This window comes from Corvus kubaryi, unplaced genomic scaffold (assembly GCF_017639235.1).
Source record: "Corvus kubaryi isolate FWS band 111438036 unplaced genomic scaffold, C.kubaryi_AGA036_p1.0 split3-73, whole genome shotgun sequence".
Classification (NCBI taxonomy): domain Eukaryota; kingdom Metazoa; phylum Chordata; class Aves; order Passeriformes; family Corvidae; genus Corvus; species Corvus kubaryi.
Genome location: NW_024582091.1, coordinates 25709658 through 25733836, shown reverse-complemented (window position 1 = coordinate 25733836; position 24179 = coordinate 25709658). Strand labels below are relative to the sequence as shown.

General features: G+C 38.3%; 2 protein-coding genes across 13 annotated transcripts in view; one reads left to right on the top strand and one right to left on the bottom strand.

Annotated features, from left to right (window-relative positions):
• Positions 1–16504, bottom strand: part of FIG4 (FIG4 phosphoinositide 5-phosphatase) — a 52793-nt gene extending 36289 nt beyond the window's left edge. For 2 of the 3 annotated variants that reach the window (XM_042017296.1, XM_042017299.1), the window contains exons 1-6: positions 16305–16465; positions 8152–8250; positions 7814–7937; positions 4695–4851; positions 3385–3435; positions 553–701 (exon numbers count right to left, since the gene is read on the bottom strand). In XM_042017296.1, coding sequence (XP_041873230.1) covers positions 553–701; positions 3385–3435; positions 4695–4851; positions 7814–7937; positions 8152–8250; positions 16305–16373 — 649 coding nt within the window. In that variant the 5' untranslated portion in view covers positions 16374–16465. Of the gene's footprint in view, positions 1–552; positions 702–3384; positions 3436–4694; positions 4852–7813; positions 7938–8151; positions 8251–16304 lie in introns of all 3 variants that reach the window. The other variant, XM_042017298.1, reaches the window with a different exon arrangement.
• Positions 16505–16588: 84 nt separating this feature from the next.
• Positions 16589–24179, top strand: part of LOC121659316 (zinc finger and BTB domain-containing protein 24-like) — a 71274-nt gene continuing 63683 nt past the window's right edge. For 3 of the 10 annotated variants that reach the window (XM_042017283.1, XM_042017281.1, XM_042017282.1), the window contains exons 1-5: positions 16898–17008; positions 17960–18089; positions 20445–20508; positions 22889–22941; positions 23023–23119. In XM_042017283.1, the coding sequence (XP_041873217.1) occupies positions 17973–18089; positions 20445–20508; positions 22889–22941; positions 23023–23119 (331 nt within the window). In that variant the 5' untranslated portion in view covers positions 16898–17008; positions 17960–17972. The other 7 variants (XM_042017288.1, XM_042017293.1, XR_006014275.1 and 4 more) reach the window with 5 other exon arrangements.

Here is a 24179-nt window from a genome sequence, read left to right as displayed (position 1 = left end):
AAACAGTTTTTCTGTCTGGCTGCTCATCTTTATACTCTTATGAGTATGTTAGACCCAAACTAAAGGCTGAAGTTTTGAACTGAAATGAGTAATTTTTCTTAGACTTCTTGACAGGGGTTGCTACAGCAAGATGACACTAACTTTGTACAGTTCCTCTGTTGTCAGTATTCTCCAATCTAAAATGAAAAAATGTATTGGTACTTAATCGGTTACTGCTTCCCACTCTCTTTATAACTCACTCCTGTTAGGAGACTCAGAAGTCAGTTGAGTAATCAATTGCTGAAAAATGTCAGCATGCTCAGTCATCTCCCTGAGTTGCGATGTAATTTAAAACAATGACTACACACCTCTAGAAATCGCACTGTTCAAATTGAAATGTCTGTAAGTGACACTTTACAAAACCTTTTATTAACTCACAACTGTTAGGAGACTACTGAACAACAACAGAAGGCCTGAATGTTTCTCAAAAGTAAACCTAAGTGGAACAAATTTAAAATACACTCAATGTACTTAAAATGACCAACATCAGTTTAATTAGATGTGCTTTCTTACCGCTTCCCCCTTGTGTTGAAAGTCCTTCATCTTCAAATATATCAAAGCTCTCTTGTCGGGTCTGGGTTGTTTCAGTTTTTAATGTCTCAAGTGGCATTCTCAGGACAGTAAGATTATACTGAAGGGAGTGAGATAGATCATAGCTGTAACTGATAGACAGTTAAGATTTATTAGTAATTGTAGATGCAGAAGAATTTTCTGAAAGCCCTTACTCTCCATCTGTACTTATATTTAACACACTACTATTTTATCCAATAGAAAAGACTTCTGAACAAGATACACAGATTTTGATTCTGTAATGGCAAATCATACAAATAATTTCCAAAAGAAACTTTGCAAACATAGAAACTGTTTACAGTTTACAAAGGCTGAAAATGTGTTTATGTTCTTCTTTTAACTGAAAATTAAACATGCCTTTTGAATGAAGCATATCAAGAAGCTTAATTCACTATGAAGCATTCCAGAAGTTTTAAGATAGCTATTCCACCAGAAATATCCATATACATTGACAACCTCATTTTTCTGAGATTTAAGCGCTGCTACTTTCTAATTGCTACCTGAACTCAAAATAGCCAAAAGCCTGGTCCAAAAAAATTGTATTTGTCCCCAAATTTATGATTGCAGCACAGATGCATCTTAAGACAGTGGCTGCTGAATAAAGAAAAGGGGTTTTTTTATTAGTTCCATAAGAGTTACAAATTTTCCATCTCATGTCTCTTTTAATAACACTCCATACTAATTGCTGAATTTTTAAAGCAACTAGGCTTCTTCCCAAAGAGAAACCAAATGCACACTACACTTAAATCACAAATACTCATAGATTTCCATTTTAGTCTAAGACAGCATCAATGATTACTGGTCCTCATGTAAGTTCTGGATATTCATTAAAGATCTAAAAAGTTATTTAAACATTAGACATTTAGATTTATCACTAATGATAATAAAGTGTAACCCATGCATCCACCATACTTCCATAACAATGTCCTGACCCATCTGGTTGGGAAAAAAAGGTCTGTAACATGCTCTGTTTGCATATAACAGAATCTTTAAATAGTGTCCCAGGAAGAGACATGTAAAGGCTGTTTCCCCCACTCTCCAAATGTTTTCTTATAACTGATTTCTAACTTTCCTCAGCATTTATATGAAAATCATGCAGAAAAATGTGTTAGGCTTTCAGCCAAGAACAATTTCAATGAAGCTGATCAATTTAAAAGATTCTAAACAATAAGAAAGAATACTAGTAACATCCTATGTTTCTCCTTTTGAAAGTGAAAATCAAGCTAAATATGCAGTTAAAACACAGAGCACAAAAACATTTTATGATAACAGTTCTTGTAATGAAAAATAAAACATAATCAGTAAATTATCTGCCAGTAGGAAAGTTTTCATTTATGCCACACAGGATTTGTGCCAAAAACATACTTTTGTATAAGTCACCTACTCATTTTTTTTTCTGTATAAGAAATTTGAAATATGTAGTTTATCTTAATTCTCCAGTTTCAGCTTGGAGAAGTCTTCAGTAAGACTTCACTATGGCCTTCCAGTAATTAAAGCAGGCTTATAAAAAGGAGGGAGAGCAACTCTTTACATGGGCAGATGGTGATTAGACAAGGGGGAATCGTTTCAAACTAAAACTGGAGAGATTTAAGAGGAAATTCTGTACTGTGACACTGGAACAGGTTGCCCTGAGAAGTTGTGGATTCCACATCCCTGGAAGTCTTCCAAACCATTCTGGATGGGGCTTTGAGCCACCTGGTCTAGAGGGAGATGTCTCTATCCATGGCAGCAGGGTTGGAACTGGATGATCTGTAAGGTCCCTTCCAGCCCAAACCATTCTGTGATTCATTTTATGATAAATGTGTTTACTAAAGTCATGTAAGAATCTTCTCCTTCCCCTTCTATGTACAACCATAGAAACAGTACAAATTTGTCATCTCCAAGCAAAGGTGGTAGGAGTGGGGGAAGTTGTATAGTATTAGGGCTGGGAGACAAAGCATGGAAGAAAAACTCAGGTTTTATACTGCAAAAAATCTTTCACATGCAAAAACATGAAACACACATAAAACTTGGGTAGGTTTTATCTTCACAGATCCAGCTGTGACAGAAAGTCTTCATTCTCCAAGAGGAAGCATCTTCTAGACTGATATACCTTTTGGTAATTGCAAGAGGGATTATTTTACTTTTTTTTTTTTTTTTTTTTAAGTCATCCAGTCTTCTAACTATTACTGCCAGGTTTATCACCACATTTCTCCCATTTTTGTGCTGTCCCAAAAATCTCACGTAATAGTAGCTGGGACACAGAAAATTGTCTTAGGTATGGCATTTATGAAACAATAAGCAAGAGAACTGCAATGCCTAGAAGGCCCTATGAAAGACATACCCCATAGAGGGTGTATCTTAAATCAGGACCTATTTCTCTACCTTTGCTCCCGAATCAAGGCAAAGTTTTATTTATGGAAAATGAGACCAATAAAGAAAAAATAACAAGACAAGCAACCCCCCCGAAATATAATACTTTTCCAAAGAGAGAACTTCTGCATAATCTGACAAGGCTGAAGAGTCAGTGGAAACAGTAGCTTCAGTGCCTGCTTTTTTCCATGGCATTAATAGTTTTATATTTTTTAACCTAATGGAGACTAAGTTCCTAGCCAATTGGTTGAAGGAGAAAGCAGGTTCAAAATACACAGACGAAAATGGACCAGCAGCATGATCATGTGTCTTAGTTCTCCAGAATACCAACCTAAAAGTCTTGGGTATCAAAAACAAAACCTATAATCTTGTACCAAGTGTAAGTGCACGTTTTTTTTTAAAGGAGTAGTAACTAATACCTACCTAAAATAGAAGTTGCTAGAAAGGTCCACATTTTGAAAGATTCTCAGATACCTGACAAATAATTCAAGTTGCAGAAAAAATTATTATTTTAACCAGACAGACCATAAGAAGTCACTCAGAGGATCAAAGAAAAGAAACTACACATAAATATTGATTCTTGCCCTATGTTCCCCTCCTATCTTACTGTAATTGTTTTGACAGGTAATTACACTAGAATGCCAGCATATGGATTAAATAAATCAAATAGCCTTTTTTAAAAAAAAACCCAACTAGTGTCTACTCATATACATACTCTGTTTCTTTAGGCAGTTGTAAAGTTGTGGTTCTATTTTCCACATATGCACATCAAAATTTTCAGGATTTAAACAACCAAACTCTCAAAAATACTATAAAAGAAATAAAATTTTTCAGTTACTCTCAAATAAATGAACAAGAAAAGAAATATCTCGTACAATCTGTCATAGCCTTAGCAAATTCCCAAAAGAAACTGTAACACTGTCTATGAATGATAAAATGGCTGACACCATAAATATGTAGGTTAGATACCATGATCTGCTGCACACTAAGAGGAGAGACTGATGTCTATGATCAATCCCACCTTAAAGTGGAAGCTTTTTTAATATTTACCATTGGCTTGGTTCATTACCTGACATCAGTTTATCATAAACCATTGCTTTTTGACTATTCACACACAATACAGACTGAAAAGCAGTTTATCAATACCAGTTGCCTGCTATTTCATAGAAGCAAAGTAACCCTACCCTGATAAAAACATAAAGGCTCAAATTTCTGCCTTCATAAAAAAGTTCCCAAAAAGAAAGAAGCAGTTAAACTTACCAGTGAATCATTTCACCACCCTTTACAACTGCAACATTCACAAGATTCTGATAATACAGAATCATTTAATAATCTATTCAGCACTTTGAAGGGCACAAAAGATCTCTTCAGGTGAGATTAACATCATGCAAGAGTTACTAAAAAAAGATCAGTGCCCCAAACAGTACATACCAGTATTAGCATTACTTTGCCCTTGTAGGAACAATGCTTATATTTGATACTTCTTGGTGCAGATTTGCTAAACTTAGCTGTGACATGGAGATGTGGACAATAAACTCTAGAAGACTATGACAGTTGAATTTACTGTCCAGGTTAGAGGCCACGTAACTTGTAGCCTATTTTGCATCCAATGAGATAAAATGGCTTGAATGACATACTAATACAAAAGAATCCATGACTGAAATTTCTAGTAGTAGTCCAACATTGCTTAGAAAATATTCAAAAAGTACAGACTGGTTACCAGCATTATTTACCTGGCCTCATCAGGATGACTGACTCTTACAGAGTCATTTGGAATGTAGATCATATTCGTATCTTCTATTTTATATATTGCATGACCACCAATATCTGCCATTTTTCTTCTTTTTGTTATTAACACAATGTAGTAGCCTTCTAAGAACCTGACAAAACCTTTTAAAAAAAGCATTAAAGTGCTTTTAGTTGCATGTTTGTGTCTATTTGATAAAACACATTTAGCAAAACAGTATCAGAATCATTTCAAGACTTCAAAGAATTTTTGTTTGTTCTTAATATTATATGCATATATATATATATACACACACACGCAGAGTCTTAAAATTCACTCCCATTGACCAATGAAATACCTAGGCTACTTATTTCCCCTCCCACTGTGGGTATTTTTAACACTAGGCAGCAGAGTTAGGACACTGAAAATTTGGAGTATGTTTCTGTCTACCAATATATTTGTATTTGCTTTCTATAGGACTCTCATTGTTCAGAGTGAGGCATACTCTATTTACTTCAAATACCAAAAGGTTAATTTTCCAGGGCAAGGAAGAATCCCAGTCTCCAATTTTCTTTTCAGGTTCATGTATTCTCTGCTGAGGAGGGACACAAAACAGCAAAAGGAGTTGTGGGCACAACAACACCTTTGTGTCCCCTCTCCTTAACAGCAGAGAACTGAATTCCTTGACTAAAGCAGCATCTCCTCCACATCAGCCATTCAGAGTATCAGGGGTACTCCTTTTTTTTTCCTGTTTTCTCTCTCAGATATCAACATTTGACCCTGCTGAAGAGCAGAAGGCTAAGAAGGTAGAACAGGCAGTATCTGGCTTTACTGCCTATAAAAAGATGGCTTCTGAAGCCTCCACCCTCATTCCTTGCAGGGCATAGCCATGCTTCTTCATGGAGTGCCTTCTTTGGACACCTCTATTATATATGATTAGGGAAAAGTGTAACAAAACGTTTAAATACAACACAAATGTAGAAATTCAAATGAAAAATAGAAATACATAACCAGCTCTGAACTCAAATGTGTAAATATAGTATAGTACAGCAGTAATATGCTTTAATAAGTAATAAATTATATTAATTAGCTTTTGGAGGTAGCTGCTTTGATAGGTGGCTGAGAGCTTGAAACTCACTCACTACTGCACTCTCAAAAAATTAATTTGGAGATGGAGGTGATGATGATGATGACATGATACAAACAGACCCTCACAATTCATATTTTCACTTGTATTTATATTCAGTTCTTTTAGCTTTGCATTACAAAGTAAAGAAAAAGGATGAGGAGAGAACACATTTTCCTCCCTGTCACTGCTGGAGGCTGCAACGTGATCGAATGAACGGCAATCTTTTCTTCCACCTTATTAGCCCCCCTTGGAAAAATGCTCTCACCTGCACAAAGACAGGAGGCCCTGCTGACAATAAGAAACAAACCTTCCATTTGAACCAGTCAGACTATTGAATTTCAGTTGTTAAATAGTAGTCACAGCTCTTCCTGTATCCTCCAGGTACTGAAATCACTTATGTGAACAGCCTCCATCCTTTGAATTTCACCAAACATTATACCAAAGTCTGATAAACAATGGAGCCTTTCTCCTTGGCCTGGTTCCCTCCCTTTAAAAGTAATTTCTACTTTTAAACACTACACAGTAACTCAGCCTATCAGCACCCCCATTCTGAGTGCACTGAATGTGCTGCATCTGGTTAATGAAATAACTAGAGGACAGAACAAAGCTGTTCTTTGCAATTTTACAAAAAATAGCCTTGTTCTTATGACCTGAGTCAGGAGGCAGAAATAAACAACCAGATGCATTTCCTCAAATTACATGTTTATACAGATATAGCCTAAATCATATAATTTGGAAGTATATAATCTGATAGAGAGTCTGTTACTTCTAAAAGTCATCTAGAAATAAATATACTGTATCTGTTAACCAATACATTTGTGCAGCTACAGAATAGAAACTGTCCTGTGAGGAACAGTTCATATAAACAGTCATACAATTGGGATGCAAAATTTTAATTGATCACAACCACTTTCCAACCAAACATATTATCACATAATCAGATAATGAGCACTTATGGCTTGTGCAAAAAAAACCAAACCAAATGATGCAAGGCTGTTAGAAGCTCCTTTAGGTTTACCCATATTATGAATACTCTTAATCCAGTAAGGAACATAAACACCATCTGATGAATTTTCGAAAAGCTGGATGCATTGATAAGTTCCAAAATGCTTCACAGGCAAAAAGAATGCAGAAGAAAGTCTGCTTAATTTGCCACTTTAGATTAGAATAGAATTGTATTATGTTTTGATTGTTATCCAAAATTCAGGGGCATCCTTTAAAGTAATTGCATTCTCCACTTTCTCTGCAGCTTTGGCTTTAGATGTCCAGGTGTATAATGACTCTAATAAACCACAAGGTATTCTTGGGAGCTGTCACAGCACACATTAACATTTACTTCAGAGACATCAGCCATCAATACACTGACCTCAGTATCAGACAATAGGCAGGAAAGTAGTGACTTTCAGATGAAGTTAGGAGCTATTAAATCCCTGAAGCAGTGCTTGAGGATTATGGACAGCTGAGCAGCATTTTAAAATTCAGCTGACATACCAGTCAGTTATACTTGTTCAAACACGAAAAAGAAATCTTTAAATATGTCACTGCAAAAAGTTAACCAAAAAGAAAAGTCATCTTTCTGAATAGTGTGTGATAAAGAAATACAGCCTAATAAAGAATGTCAACTTTCATTTTCTCTTTAAAAAGCATTCTGTGAGCTCTGGAATTCAGGAGCCAGGTTCCACATGATTTGTATTCAAAGATCAGCTCAGTTTGGTGAGATCTTCAACCAAGTTTCTAGAGTTTGGCTATTTTCTAGATCTGTCCCTTAGTGACAAAGAAAAGACTGGTTACAGCACAACTTTCACCCCTGTACTGGCCACTTGTTTTCACAAAATACACAGAAACTTACTTATTTTTGAGCATGAAAAATTTCTCAATCCTCTTTAGTTTTTTAAATAAATAAAATCAGGGGGAGACAGAAAGATATACAGCATGACACAATAAGCCTCATCTCCTAGGAAAACAAAAGATTTTATAAAACCCATCAAAACACTTACCTACTATACCAAAAGCAGAGACAGCTCGAGATAACCCAGAAGAGCCCTTCTGCCCCATCTTTGTTCTGTTTCCCAGATCTAAACGGCCAAGTAGTTCCCTCACCTCTTGTTGTGTATAAACATGCTTCAAAATAAAAAGTCACAGAAGTTACTGTTTTGGTTGTTAAATGTTATTTCATGTCAGAGAATAGAAGAATTTGCTTAATCTGTGAAATATACAATAAACCAAAGGTCTGCTCTACATTCTTTGTTTCCCATTTCAGTGCTACCAACAAGTAGCCAGTATTATTTGGAACAAGTGGGAAAAAAGCCCAGCAACTAAATATAGAGGCACTTACCTTATCATCAATAATAACCAAGTCCTTTGGTTCAGTGCGATCTATTTTCAAAACACGGTATTTGGTTTCTGCAGGATTACTTCCAACTAGAAAATACCGCTACATAAAAGAAAACCAACAAAACAAATCAGAATATTACACAAGATAAAGCAATGCCATTTACATATTGTCTAGACTAGCTCCATTCCTACTAACATCAAATATGCAATATTCCATATGGACTGTTAATAAACTGTTTTAGACACCAGTATCTTAGGTAGGTATATTTGTATGCAATCAACCTTTACAACTTGAAAGACCTCTTTCTCTCCTTTGTACAAGGAGGAAAAAAAAAATTAAAATCAAAGGTTAAAACCTGTTTAGAGAAGATAAACTGTAACTTACACCATGCACTGTCCAACCACACCCTGCCCCAGCCATTACCATCTTCCCATTTACTTTGTAAAATTTAGCAGAAGCTTATACATGAGTTTTTAACTTCTCATGATCTAAAACTTCTGCTGCTATATTGTACTCCTTTGCTATTTATGTCAACTAATCTTTCCTGATCCATACTAAACACTGAAAAATTGTAACTACTTCAGTACTGCAAGTTTTCTTCTATTTTTATTTATATTTGCTACGATAGTCTTCTCAACAATGTTCTTCTACAGTACCAAAATTTTCTGATTAGCAATACTACTGTTTAAGAAAATAAGAGCTTTATTTTATTTCACATTTAAAATATGAAAGAATGACCACAGATAAACATATAGTATATGTATTTTTCATGTAAGAAGATCAAACTATAAATTAATTTCTACATTTAGAGGAATTAACAATAAGCACAGGTTGCAGAACTGACTTGCTAAAAGTAGCTCTCATTTTTCTAATTCATTTAACCAGTGTGGTGCTAGCACAGCAAGGTAGAACTCATTAATAATGCTCAGCCTAGTAGGAAAGCATGGCAAATTCATGTGGATCCATGCAGTCAGCTCCTAACTTTAAGAGTCACATGGATTTAAGATGTGGGAAAGGAAATCAATAATAATATTCATACAAACCTCACAATTCCACAATTTATACCAATTAGTTGTTAAGCAACATCTTTACTCTCAAAATATTTAAGGTGAAAGAAGAACTTCAAGCCCTCTCCAGCTTCCTTGAATTCACAAACCATCTAGTCAGTAAGCTCTAAATAGGAAAATAAAATACTTAACTTTAAAAGCCATAAAAAGAAACACCACCAACTTCTGGCTCCACCTTGTACACTGACATTACAGTGCTGAGTGGTAAGTTTCGCTGTTTACTCCCAAATGACAGTAAGAAGGCCCTTCAAAGCCATATGCCATCACAACACTTGCTCGCTGAAGTCTTTGAGGCAGCATTTTGGCACAAGAAAGTGTTTCCTACACAGTTTTTTTCCAGCAGTGCTGCTGTGCATGGCCCAAGCTCCCCAGCCTGCCCTCCTCAGAGCAGCCTCTGCAGGAGATCCCTTAGTGCCAAGCTCTTGCTTCCCAGGAGGGAAATCGTAAGGACAGCGCATGGCACTGAATGGTACAGCTCTTCTGCTGGTATCACCCACTACCAGCAAGAAACACCAAACAACCAAGACAGACACTTGCTTTGACCATGCCATTATATCACCTTTTTCTTCATGCAGCAGAAAGTGAATGGGCAGAGGGACACATATTCATTTTTAATACACAGATGATAAGTTAGTATGCATTTCAAGAGTGCAGCTTCTTCATTTGTAGAAAACTGTTAGTTAATTAAAGCTAAACAATTTTAAGTATTCCATAATACTCCAATACACCTCAGTGATGTCCCACTATGTCCAGCCTGCTAAATGAGTGCATTTTTTTCCCAAAGTGACACCTATGGTTACCAACAAATAACACTGAATAAAAATATAAGAGCACCACTCTAAGATGCTTGTCCTAATGGCAGTTTGGACCGAAGAACACATTTAAAATTGGAACGCACATGACACACAGGGAGAAAGAGAGAGAGATGGATAGAGTTGCAAATGCTATTACTAAGGAAGTTCAGCTGGATACTTCTCCATTTTCATTTTAATTAACCAATAAAACATAAAGAAGTGCTATGAGGAATGCATCACTCCCATCACCCTGGCAGCTGCAACAGAGGGCTATGCACAGCTACAGGGCCAGCTTTAGGTGCTGCTGCTGCTGCTTAGAACAGCAACAGAGTTAGATTAGATGAGGAGCAATTGTACCTGCAGACCATGGAAGCAACCACCATAATGAATGGTACTTAACAGGCTCTCTGAAGTCATTTAAAGACTAATTTACGGGGTTTAAGCTAGAGACCCAGACTGTGTAATGTATTAAGGAAGGTCACTTGAGAGCAGCATCAAAACTGAGCATCAATGGACTTAAAATAAGGCAGGCAACGAGAAATCTCTCTTTAGCAAATGGAAATTTTAATTGGCAAATGGATATTCTGGTGGAAGTAATAAAGGAAATATCTGCAAAAACTTTTGAATTTGGGTTAGTGTTCAAAACTAGGAACCCAAAATTAGACTTCCACTTGGGAAGTTTTCAGGACTGGCTAACAACCCCAGAATTACTTGAAAAACAGCATGACATGCCAACTCATATTCAACCTTCAAGATCTGAAAGAAAAACAAAGATTGTATGAAAACTAACAATACAAAAAAATACACAAAAAAGACACTTCAGCATTAGCTGTTTCTGCTACCTAATTTAGGCATCTAATGAATAAATAAGTCTGTCTTTCTGGATGACACGGAGCACAAATAAAACCATACCAGTGACATGTGCTGCAATTATATTTCCCATCACATGAATACTAGGAAATTATAAAGAAAAATACCAAATCAACACAACACTGAGCATGTAACAGCTAATAAATTTCTATGGTTGTAATATAATTGTAAAATTAATCAAAGCTAAAATGTGTTGTACTGTTTACAACTCTTTTGATTAACAGAAATTATTACAGTTAAAAAAAAAAAAAAGAAAAAGCTACGGAAACCTTTCTGGGAGTACTTATCCTTATCACCTCATTCTGTTTATTACTAAGTCAAACTGAATAAATTGAAGCATTTCCCAAGTGTCTCGAACAATTCCACTCCACAGCACAGCCAGTACATTTAGATAAACAGGTAACCTTGACCAACAAAGTACTTTTTCCAGAGAACAGTACTCCAGGAGAAACTGTGCAGGCTCCCCCACCCTGCTCGGGCCAGAGCCCCTCCAACCATACCTGAGGTGACCCATGCTGCTTCCAGGTTTACTCTGCCCCTGGCCTTTGCTGAAATTTGTTAACAAGCACACTTTACTAACCATGGCAACACACCAGGCAGCTACAAGAGCTGGACTGAAGCTTAATTTATTGCACAGTTATCGCTAAGCAACCACAAGATTGGAACGAACAGTCATTAGTCACTTCCACCTGGGACTGAATTTTAACCAAAGCAATCTAATTGAAAGGCTTTGCACTATCTTTTATCAATCTTTTGATTCGGCCAAACCAAACAAAACGGCTTCTTCTAAAAGGAGTCTAAACAAAATAAAAAACTTCTTACTGCCATTTGTTGTTTTTTAATGGCAGGATAATAGTTCTGAAATCAAACATTCTGCTCACTTCTTTTTTTTCCTTTTCTTTAAGATTACTTCTTAGAACTCCTGGTCTAAAACTATGATTTGCTTCTTTTTATAGACTAATTATCATTAAGAAATGTTAGCACAGCAAAAAACTTTTTCAATCCTCAGTTAAAAAGCTACAAACAGCTTAATCAGCAGGAGAAAAAAAAAGCAAAAATATACTAGTAGTTGAAAAATAGGCAGTACACTAATACTGACAATTTTGAAATCTGCAAAAAGCATAAAGAAAACACTTATGATCTTAGACAAAAAGCTTGCAAACAATACCTGTTAAGACCATGGATATGTCTAAAAACACAAAGCCCTGAAGAAGTGGCTTCACCTTGACCATCTGCCGGACCCGCACCCAGCCGCTCTCTCACTCCCCCTCCTCAACAGGACAGGCACAGAAAATAAGATGGAAAAGTAGATCAAGTTTCTCTACTTTGTACCCATATATCTGGCAGTATATCAAGACAGCTAGGGCAGAAACAGTGTTTTCTTGAGCTGCACAAAACTCCTCCTCTCGTCCCAATTCCATCCTCTGCTCCACGACATCACCACCACTCCTAGAATGCCAATACACAGGGAACAGGACAGTCAGCTGAAAGGAGCTGTCTTCTGCTAATGAAACTATTCCAGAGAGACCACATTTCACAGCCACTTCTAGCTAGAAAATTATGATAGCTAATGGTTGCCCAGTAGGCTGTTCACTACTTTCAACATTTTTTAAACGTGTCAGATATCGATCCATATAAATCAGTGTGCTTCATAATTCAGTAAATATCCTATAGCTTTTTCTGTGAAATCATATTCTATTGAATATTGAATATAATCATTAAAGTTTCTCCAATTTGACCACAGATTAACTTCAACATTAAATATGCAACCTTGGAGTTTTTTAATATAAAAATGTTTACATTTTTATTATTAGAAAAAACACATTTAAAATACAACAAATGTCCATAGTTTTCCCTGGTGAATAAAGGGCAGAAATAGCTACAGGTAATTATGCCAGTCACATTACTCAATAAGCTTGTGTGAGTCATTTGGATACTGTGGAGATAGAGGCTGTAAAAGAACCTGATTAGAATAAAATACTATTAATTAAGCCTCATCATATCCTGAAAGATAGGCAAGTGATATGCCTTTATAGAGACAACATAAATTGTCTTGTTCAATGTCACATTGCCTCAGGGGAATGACAATTTCCAGTGAACTAACATATAGCTTTCAGGTGGGCATCATCTGGGGGAAACACAAAAGTTCCATCTTCTCCTGGAGAGGAAAATATCTTTTGTCTTTTATTACTCATAGTGCTCGAATATCTTTAGTGCCCTCTGGTGTACACTTCAGTAATCAATATATGCATAAAACAAAAGATAATCGGCACTGCTCTGAATAAAACCTTCAGTTCATCTTTCTCACTACTTCTAAACAAGCTTTCAACTCCTAGGACAAGGAGGAGATACAGTAAACAGCTCCATGCATTTATTGACCCAAAGCATCATTGAAAAGATAGGTTTCAGCAACTACTCTAAATATAAGCATTAATAGAAAATACAATTTTTGCTCTCTGTTAATACAATTGACACCATGAATTCAGTTCTCCTCACCTCTTGCAGTCTCTCATTTGACTCTAATAACACTACCAGAACCTACCCTCTTTGACTTGAATAATATTACTGTATTTTTATCTAAAAAGAAATCCAAACAAAGAAACCCTCTGTAAACCATTTCCACTTTTTCCACTTTCTCATCCATTCCATCTCTTCCTGCTTTAACACAGAGGGGCTTGACAGGAATAAGCTGTATGACCAGTGTAAACGTCACTGTTTCTCTCACTGCTGACAACTTAAATCATCCCTTCTTTGCACCAGCAATCTTAGGACACAGTCTCATGTTAGCCTGTATCTGATACAACTCCAAATCCCACATGCTGGATCTAGCAAGCCTATGGCCTTAGGGAAACCCGAAGAGCAACCTGAACCAGGAGAAAGCTGTTCATTTTTATTTTTGGGTGATGCTTATGCTGTACCAGTGACTGTCACAGCTGGCAACCGCATGATTGTGAGACCTTATGCAAAGGAGACACCTCCAGGAAAAGCTGTTTGTCAGCAGCACAACATGACACTGAATGAGCTGTAACAGAGACTGATCAAACCAGAAGTCCACAATTTTGAGCTCCCCAGTATAAGATAGACACCGATATACCAGAGTGATTCCAGCAGAGAGTTACCCAGATGACCCACAGGACAGAGCACATGATGCACTGGGAGAGGCTGAGAGAACTGGGTTTAGGTTTTTTCAGCCTTCAGAAAGCTTTGGCAGCATCTTGCTGCTGTCTAAAACCATGTAGCAGGAAGGTGTAGATAAGAGAGACAAACTCTTTCAAGTGGTCTGCAGAGGTTGTAAAATCTATGTACTTGAAGGTATTCAAAACTCAGCTGCACACAGCCCTGAGCAATATGCTCTTGTTGAAGCTGCTTTGAGCAGGGGGCTAGACTTGGTGATCTCCAGAAGTCCCTTCTAACATCTCTTAGTCTATGCATTTATTAAGTGCATCAAGTCTTTTCAAATAATCATACCAACATGATTCCTATTGAATTTTTTCTTTTGAAAAAAATTACTAGAATTTGAATATCAAACCACAGAGCGCTTCAACTTGTACTTTTTTAAAGCAAAAACAAAACCTTACTCAGGGAAAAAATTCCATTTTCATCACTCACAAGAAGTGACTGAAGTAAAAGCTTTGAGATGCCCTTGCTCAGCTGAGGCATTTCAAACAGCACACGCTCATCCGTGAACCACTGCCTTTCACAGCTGATGAAAACCATCTTACCTCCTGGAGTGATCAGGATTACTGGACCTGCCCCTAACCGAATGCTGAACAAAGCACAGCATAGACAAACCCACCCATTCAGGCAGGTACTGCCAGCTACCACTGGCCAGATGTAAAAGACTGTGGTTACTGAAATAACAAGATCAACTGGAGAGGCCTAGAGAATGGCAGATAGCCGACAGAACTCCAAAGCACAACACTGGCCCTGCACACAGCATGTTGTCTCTCAGCGACTGAGCCTCACAGCTCAGAGAGAAGCAGGCCAGGTATCCACACATGCCTGTCACAAAAGGCCAAATCTCAGCTGAGATGTAGCATGAGTTGTGAGCCAAGAACAACTAAACTGAGTAATACAAGACCTGATTCAGAAATCACATTTCCCCGGACCCCTATGCACATGTAACAATAATTTAGCTGAAAATAGAACAAAAAATAGCCTTTACCAGCAACAGTGAGAAAGATAAATAAGGTAGCCTTCAAAACTCATTTAGGCATAGGTAAAAAAGTTAACACTTTGGAAAGACTTTCTGGAATGTAACCTTAATTTTTAAAATTTACTTGTAACAATAACTCTGCATTAATTAATCCTTCTCTGTTTCATAGGCTGTTCAGTTGGGAATTATCACAAAAGCACAAACCTGCTTCTGACAGAAAAAAAGCTGGAAGTCAGATTCCTATTTATACTGAGATCATTCTTGCATCTGTGACATTTTGGGAAGTTTCCAAGGGGCTTCAGTGTATATATTATCTTTCTGTTATCAGTACAGGTAACATCTGAACTTGGAACTAGACCTAACTGTTGCATTTGAAGCTGAGGTACCTAACCCTATCCAAAACTACCTCAAATGAAGAAAATCAACATACTATGAAACAAGGGGAAACCAGCACACTATGAAACATGAAGAAATTTGATTGGGAGCTAAGAAATGGTAAACACAGTGGTATTTACACCAAGAATTAGTGTCTAACTCACACGGTGCTCATCACATGGCTAAAGCAGCAATTACCACTCCAACCTCCAATCCCCTTTGTCCATGACAAAAAATTACTGTGAGTAACACATGCCTACAATTTCTACACCAGGGCATAAGGAATGCTGAAAATCTTCAAGAGCTTACTTCCAGAGGTCAGAATGAAAACTCTGGAAGCTCTTTCGCCAGCCATTTAGACAATGAGGACTGAAATGTGTCATAAGCAGCAAACACGTCGGTGCGGGTGGTAACCACTTGAGCCATTCTTAATTCAAATATTAATTATGGACACATTCAGCTGTCCAGTTTTAACTCCCCCTGGTACGGGGGAGCACTGTTCTCCTGGCTGCATGACAGCAGCCACACGACAGAACAAGCAGGGGCCCAACCTTCATTCCCACCCCGGCAGCACCCAGACCGGAGGGTCCTGCGCTGACCTGCCTGCCAGAGGCCATTCCTTCGCTTAAGCCACGAGGCAGACACACAGTGAAAACAAGAACTTTAAAAACTTTTTTTTTTTAAAGTTGTTGAGCTGTTTTGAATGTGTGACCAAAAAGAACCAGATCCCAACACACGAAAAGAAGTTTTTGACAAGCTGCAGGAAGCAGCCGAGGCAGCAGCTGCGGGCAGGGCCGAGCCAACGCGCCGGGGGGGCACGGACACCCCCCCGCGCTGTGCGGCGGCCACAGCCCCGGGACCTGCGACGGCGGCGGGGGGGACGCTACTTACAGCCCTGGTCTCGTACAGCACCAGCTTCTGCACGGAGCTGATCAGGGGGGCGGCGGCCGCCACCGGCATGGCAGCCCCGAGGCGCGGCGGGGGCTGCCCGGGAGCAGCCCGGGAGCAGCGGGAGCCGGGGGAGGAACACGGCGCGGCTGAGCGGAGAACCACGGCCGGCACCGAGGGAACCCGGAAGTGCCGTGCGCCAACGCGCAGGCGCGCCCACGGGAGGCCGCGAGAGCGCGCCTGCGTCGCGGAGCGCGTCAGGCGCCGCCCCTCGGCAACGGCGGCTCCGGGCGCGGCGGCGGCAGCGGGGCACCGGGGGGGGCGGGGCGGCGGCGGCACCGCATCCGCATTGGCTCTCACTTTCCCTGCTCCCGCCGGGAACCGCTCCCCGCGAGGTGAGCACGGTCAGCACCAAGAACAGCTCCGCAGCCCCGCCCACGCCCCGCCGCCCCTCCTTGAGCGGGGCGGGGCCAGGAGCAGGGGGCAGGGCTCGGCCGTTGCCGGGGCGGCCGGAGGCGCGCAGGGCCGTGGCGGCAGCGGGGGCGCGCACGACGGGTCTCCCACCGGGCGGGGGGTTCTCACCGGGTGTGTGTTCATGGTTTAGTTCTTTGCTTTGGTTGTGGTGGGTTTTGTGAATTACGAAATTGACCCTTGGGAGGGTTTGGGGAGGAGTGAGACTGCTGGGAGCAGCAGGTAAAGCTCAGCCGGTGAGTTTTCTGTCGGGGCAGTGGGGAGTTGGTTCGCATGTGGAGGCTTTTTTCTTTTTTTAATATTAAAGTGCTTACTGCTAAAGTGCCTGAACATTTGAATTTGATGTTTCAAGACCAACGTTTTCAGATTCTCATCCTGAAGTAGATTCTTTTAGTTGAAGTTTTTATTTTAGTTTAAAACTGACTGGGAGTTGTGTGGGGCTGTGCTGGGTTGAGTGGTTGCATGTGGGTTTTGCTGGGACTGTGAGATTGAAGTGGCCCTCTGAAGACAGCGAGGTTTTGTTTCGCCTTTTCCAAACAAACTTCAGCGAGCTCGTCACGTTTGGCCTCCATTTTGTTTGAAAGCTCCACGCAAATTTTCTTCCAACTTACCTTAGTTAGAAACTTGTTTTGGTTTTAATTTGTTATGTAGCACTGGACTTGCAACCACCCGCATTCCTGGAAGAGCTGGGATATGTGAGAGGATGACAGAAGGATCACGAACTGTGATTTAATTCTGTTATTATTCGTGTGCCTGCCTGTGTGGACAAAGAGAGTAGTTCCATTGACCATGATGGGGCCGTTCTGTGTCTGAAGCACAAAACCAAAGGTCCTGACAGGCCCATGGTTCATTTCAGAGACCAGAGGGAAGTTACAATCGTGTGGTAATTGGAGCAGGAAGGAAAAATCAACAAAACAACTAAAAAAGAGCAACAAGCAATATGAGAGTAAAGAAAAAGTCATATCAGCAGTCGGTGATCAGGGATTGTTCTGACAATCCTTTGTTTTTCAGAAGTGGGGTTTCTGTCTTTTGATGGTTGCATTGTGTATGTTCTCTAAATGCTCTTTCTTCTTCTAAAAGCTGTCTTTTTTACAAATCCATTCACCTCGTAATTCAATTCCATTTTAAGGTCATTTTACACACATGTAACTGCTGTACTTTATAACAAACTCTTTTTTTCCTTCTAGCCTTAGCAAACACATGGCTTCACAAGAGGGAAAACAAGCTGAGCCCTTTACGGACATCTTTGATGAAGATGAAGCTGAACAATCCTTTCTGTTGTCCAAGCCCACTTGCTTTATTGTCTTTGGAAAGCCAGTAAGATGTCTGATAGAAGTTTTTTCTTCAGATATTCTGCTAACAATTTTACTTTTCTTTTCAAAACGTTAGTTTAACAGGGCTACCAAAAGGGTCAAATACCTACTTTTTTACCTTTGCCACTCTTCAAATCCTGCAGAGGATGGTAAAAATTCTGGTCTCATTTAATGAGACTAATTTTTGCCTTCAGTGACCAGTCAATTGCAATTAAAAATGTTATTATTGTACTAAAAGTTACATGTTGCTCAAAACGTTTCTTCTCTTTTGGCATTGACATCTGGATTGTTTATATTTTTGTGGTGGTTTAACCCCAGCCAGCAAGCAAACCCCATGCAGCCTCGTGCTTACTCACCCTGGTGGGGTGAGACAGAGAATCAGAAGGGTAAAGGTGACAAAATGCATGGGTTGACAAAAGCCATGCACACGAGCAAAGCAAAACAAGGAATTCATTCACCTCTTCCTATGGGCAGGCAGATGTTCAGCCATCCCCAGGAAAGCAGGGCTCCATCACACTTAATGGTGACTTGGGAAGACAAACACCATCACTCCAAAAGTACTTCCCTTTCCTCCTTCTTCCCCAGCTTCCTATACTGAACATGACACCGTATGCTCTGGAATATCTGTGTGTGTCAGTCAGTGTTCCCTCCCAGCTGTGTTCCCTCCCAGTTCCCCATCCACCCTCACTCTCCTCGCCAGTGTGGCAGTATGGAAATCAGGAAATGCCTTGGCTCTGTGTAAGCCCTGCTCAGCAGTAACAGAAGCATCTCTGTATTATCAACACTTTTTTTTCAGCAGAAATCCAAGACACAGCCCCACACTAGCTACTGTGAAGAAAATTAACTCTACCCCAGCCAAAACCAGAACAATGCTATTAAAATATTTTAATTTTTAATAAACTTGACAGGTTAAAGATAAATTGGTGTAAAAGAACATTCAGGTTAATGTAATGACTTACAGACATGCAATGAGATATTACAGATCTTTGTATTTGGAAACATTCAAAATCCACCAAGTCTTGATAAAAGGATCTGCACTACATTTTAACTGTAATTCAAGGTCTCTCTTTTTCTAAAATAATTTGTGGTCTCTTTAACTTAGAAAACTTTGATGGTTTTTAATCCTAAACTTTTCAGATTGTTTTTTTTTCCAGATGTGGGGTTGCATTAGTGCCTCAGTTTGCTGAAGGGAGTTCTCTTTTTTTGGTACAAGTTTGTCTTATAACATGTCTTATGGTTATATGCACTTGTTAAAGTGTCCTCAGCTCAGTAGAAAACTACAGTGAACTAACTCATCTAGTTTTAAATGAACATCAAATTTTTAACCTTACATGAAAAAGGTAACTTTATGTTTTATAGACCAAACCACCATAAAATTCTCACCGAAAGACATTACAAAAAAATTCTCATATTCTCAACCATTGCCTTCAGTAAACGTTTGACATTAATATATAACAAAGGGTTGAAATCGTACAGGCTTTGCCAGGAAAGCAGGGAATTAAATAGTTTATTTTTATGATAATATTTTTTATATATATGACTGATGTGCAGAGCACCTATCCTATTTGAGATAGTGCCATTAAAGCAAAGCCAAATACATTCTCCTCACACCTGTAGGATATAAGGTCTGAGTAGGCTGGAGTGTTTGTTGATACACTCCTAACTGGGAATGTAATTTATTTGTGGGGTTTTGCTATTTTTTATCACAAAATTTATCAAGGACAAACAAACTGTCAAAATGGGTCTTCTTATATGCCCTTCTGAAAAAAGGGCACAATCCTAAGGGTGGAAGATGGTGAGTTCTGCAAAATCCCATTCAGATAATCACTCTTGGAGGCCTCAGCTCTCAGTTATGTTGGTTCCTCTGGATTCATGTAAATGATAAAGATTTTGTCAGTATCAAACCAGATCTGTGGACTAACAAGGACAGTTTTTAAGCATTTGTTGTTTTAGTGAAAAAATATTGTTCCTATGTATCCCACTCAGGGTTGAGCAGGTTTGCATCATAATTTGCTTTGAGGCTAAAGATAATAAATTTTAGTCCTAAGGAATTTCTCATAGGAATTTGTGGTCAAATCATAGCTGAGTTTTAGATAGAGTTACTCTGAAACAAACAGTCTAATTACTTTGGAGATAATTAGCTACAAGGGGCAGTAGCAGTGTATTAGCAATGCTGGGTAATACAAAGTAGAGGATGGTATTAAGAAGAGTATTTTGTGTTTGCCCAATGCATAACTCTGAGGCCTAATCCCAATTGTAGATTTCCATTGTTTTTATCATGTGAAAATATGTTCTTTGCGTTATGTGTTTGGATTTGTTCTGTCTGTTTTTCTTTTAAAAGTGTATTTTTCATTTTAAGGGTTCTGGAAAGAAAACATTAGCTGGAAAACTAGCACAGAGATGGAACTGCATTTTCATAGAAGGTAAACATATGCTATATTTGGAACATTGCTTTGGCTTCACAATAGCTTTTGGTTTAGAATACCCTCACTGTTCCCTGTAATTCAAAGGGCATGTTTCTGATTGCAGCAAACACTTCTGATAAGGACTAAGTAACCATTTTACCACGAATAAAATTGCTGATAGTGGCCTTTTAGTTATTGAAAGGCTTAGAAAAATCACTGTGGGTTTTTTTTCATCATAATCAAATTCTATTCCCAATCATGTAAGGGGATCCATGTGACCCTTCTTGTAAACATGGGGGCAACTCATTCAACTTCAAAGAGCACAGATATTTTCCAGTGCAGACCATGAAAAAATAGGAGGATCTTTCCATTCTGTTTGTGCAGTGTCCAGTACAAGGGAATGTACTCCAGGAAGCAGAGTTATTTATCAAATGAAGTGTCTTTATCTTCTTTTGAAGATTTGGAATTGTAACATGGTAAAATTCACTTTTAATAAAGTTCTTTTTTGACTTAGGTACGTATAGAATTTTTAATTCATAGTATTGTATAACAAGGAAAAAAACTAATACCTGGTCCAAAAAATAGATCATACCAAAATCAGAAAGGACCTTAGGAATGTACTTAAGCCAATCCACTCTGTTTGAATGTATTTAATCCAGTACTGACAAATGTTCATCAAATTTGTTTTAAAAAATTTCTGGGCGGTCTATCTCTGTAACACACTCTTTGCCATTAGAAAGTTTTTCTTAGCAACTGATCTAAATCTTGATTACTGCATTTATAAGCCTTGTTTCTAGTACATTCAGGGAATTACTCTTTTCTTATTTTGTTCATGGGACTTCTTTTAATCTTCTTTTAGCTAATGAACCCACACGTGTGTACACACTTGTTTCAACTTATGCTAGTAAATTTTTTTCATTTTCTACATCAGAAAAGAAAGAAACAAAGAAGTTCAACATACATAAACATGAACAATTTAGTTCAGAAAGAACCTCCAGAGGTGACGGAGTCCAACATTCCTGTCAAAGCAGAGTCAACTAGAGAGGGCTGCTTAGTTCAGTCTGGAATATCTCCAAGGACAGAGACTCCACCTCTTCCCAGAGAAACACTTTGCAATGTTTGACTACCTTCTTGATGAAAAATTGCTTCCTAATTACCCCATTCGAATTTCTCATGTTCCTATTCATGTCTGTTGCCTCCTGTCCTAACTGCACTTTTGTGCAGACTGTGGTTCTGTCTTTGTGACCTCCTAGTAAATAGTTTTAGATAGCAGTAAGAGCTGTCTGGTTTTTGCCAGGGTGAACAAGGCCAGTTCTTTTGGCCTCTCCTCTTCTTTAGGCTGTTCAACTCTTCTGATGGTTTTGGTGTCGTCCACTGAACTTGCTCCAGCGTATCAACATCTGTCCTGTGCTGCGTTAAAAATAAACCAAGACAGAAAATTATTCTCAATGTTTTAAATGTTCTCAATCTTTTAAATGATGAAATACTTTCTATTAATTTATCCGATGAATGGGTCAATACTCATAAGTAAAACAGGGCCAGCGTGCGCACAGATTGCTGAATTTCAGTTGCCTGTATTGTTTATTAGTACATTCCCTGTCTCTGTTTTGGCCCATGGCAAATATTGTTCTCCCAAACACCTATCCATAGTATGAAAGGTAAGATGTGCAACAGTCATCATTCCTAGTAGGAACAGTTGGAAAACAGCCACTGTGTTTTGAGAAGAAAGATTATGGCTGTATAGGCATGAGTCACCTGGCTTCAGGACCTTTCCCTGGCCTGGTTTATTAGTAATATAAATGTAGCCTTAAGAATCATTCTTTAAAACTTTTGTTAAATGTCTGATTATTTAATTCATACAGTAGTGTGAACAACTTCCAGGGTCGTTCTAGTATGATGTCACTGTCCATAGAGACATAGGGCAGTCTTTGAATTTGATGGATGTCACTTTTCTAAAAGGAGATGATTTTGTGTGATTTTGTGTGTCTAAACAGTTCTTCTAAATCTTGGTTTTTAATTTAAAAAGTGATTGAGCTCAAATACTCATCTCTGAATTGCAAGATAGTAATGCTGATTTAATTTATATCAGTCATTCAGATAATCTTGCAGAGCTGCTGTTGTGCATTTTTGTGTAGTATATACAGGGTTAAATTATAGGGAGAAACTCCTACCCAGACCTTGCCATAAGGCAGCAGGTTCTGGATGGGCGAACTATAATAACGGCCCTAAATATAATGGCTGTTCATTCAAAAATAGTCTAGTTGCTTGGAGCACACATATATCTTCCTCTGTGTGTATGTGTATGCGTATGTAAGTATGTATCTGCATGTACATGTCTGTTTGGAAAATATTTTGTATAAATTAATTTAATTTTCTTATGTTTGATATGCTTCCTTAGCTTCAGAAGTAATTCAAATGAATATTCAACAAGAAACAGAATATGGACTTAAGGTAAAGATCTAATCTTGTAAGTTTTGTCACATTTTTGACAAACACATGCTATATAAGACTATGTTCTGCATTTTATCCTAGTGTCAAGAATTGCTTTGTCAAGGTCAAAGTATTCCTGAGGAATGGGTTACAGAAATGATTCTGCAAAAGATTGAGTCACCAGAAGTTGCTCATTTTGGCAAGTATATTTATAGCCTAAACTTCTTAGAATGTGCTAGCTATAATTTTACATCCATTTTACATCCATTGGTGCTCAAATATAATTCTAGCCTTTTCTTGTGCTCTTCAGGTTGTGGACTATCAATAAACTGAAAGTGTGTTTAGGGATTAACTTGCCAGTATGGGAGATCAGAAAGTGTCGTACTGGTCCTATGTTGTGTTAATTTTGAGAAAATGATTTTCCCAAAATTTTAAGTGTGGATATGACTCTTATTTGACAATATTATCTGTCTAGAAGAATTTTAGGATTTAAAACACAGACATTTTATTCTTCAATCCTTCTAAAACAACAACATAACAAAAACTCATCAGCAAAAACATTTTAAACATTTTAAGTAATGAAAAATAAGGAAAACAGATTATTGAAAATGCAAAGTTATACAGCTTTTTTTTCCTCTTACAGTGTTATTTATTCCCTTTGCATTTTGTGACACAGAGTAAGATGGATGAGAATAGTAATGATAGTGGCTACAATTCTTCTATTTGAGGAAAGATTATGTTAATTGAGGCTGTCAAGACAAGTGCTGCAAATCTTGCTAGTGTCTGAACCTGCTTCCCTGATGAGAAAACAAATATACTGCTAAGAGGAAAGGAAGTAAAAAGGAAATGTAGTTTCTTTTTCTTGTTTTGACTTTTATTTGAAATTTCCATTGTAGGAGAGAGACAGGTATAGTGCCAAGAAAATGTTAGTTTCTACTGCTCTAAAAATTAGCCTGCTTTTTTTAAGCTTTCAGTTGCAATGGGTTTTATTCCTTCTCTAGTACAAGACTCAACGGTTTTGCAAAATATGCAGCCTTACCTGGTGAAACCAGGCTTTTAAAACAGTATAAAAAAGACAGAGAGATAGGGAAGAAATTTAAAAAACAAAAAAGGGACACAAGAAGCTGCTGGAAGAGGTAGCAGCAGAAATGCCAGTCTCTTAATCCGTATGTTAGGACTTCGGTAAGGGCATGAAGAGGCTTCTCTGTTACTGGAGTTCCCCTCCTTGAGTCAATCTGAAGATGTGTGTATCACAGAGG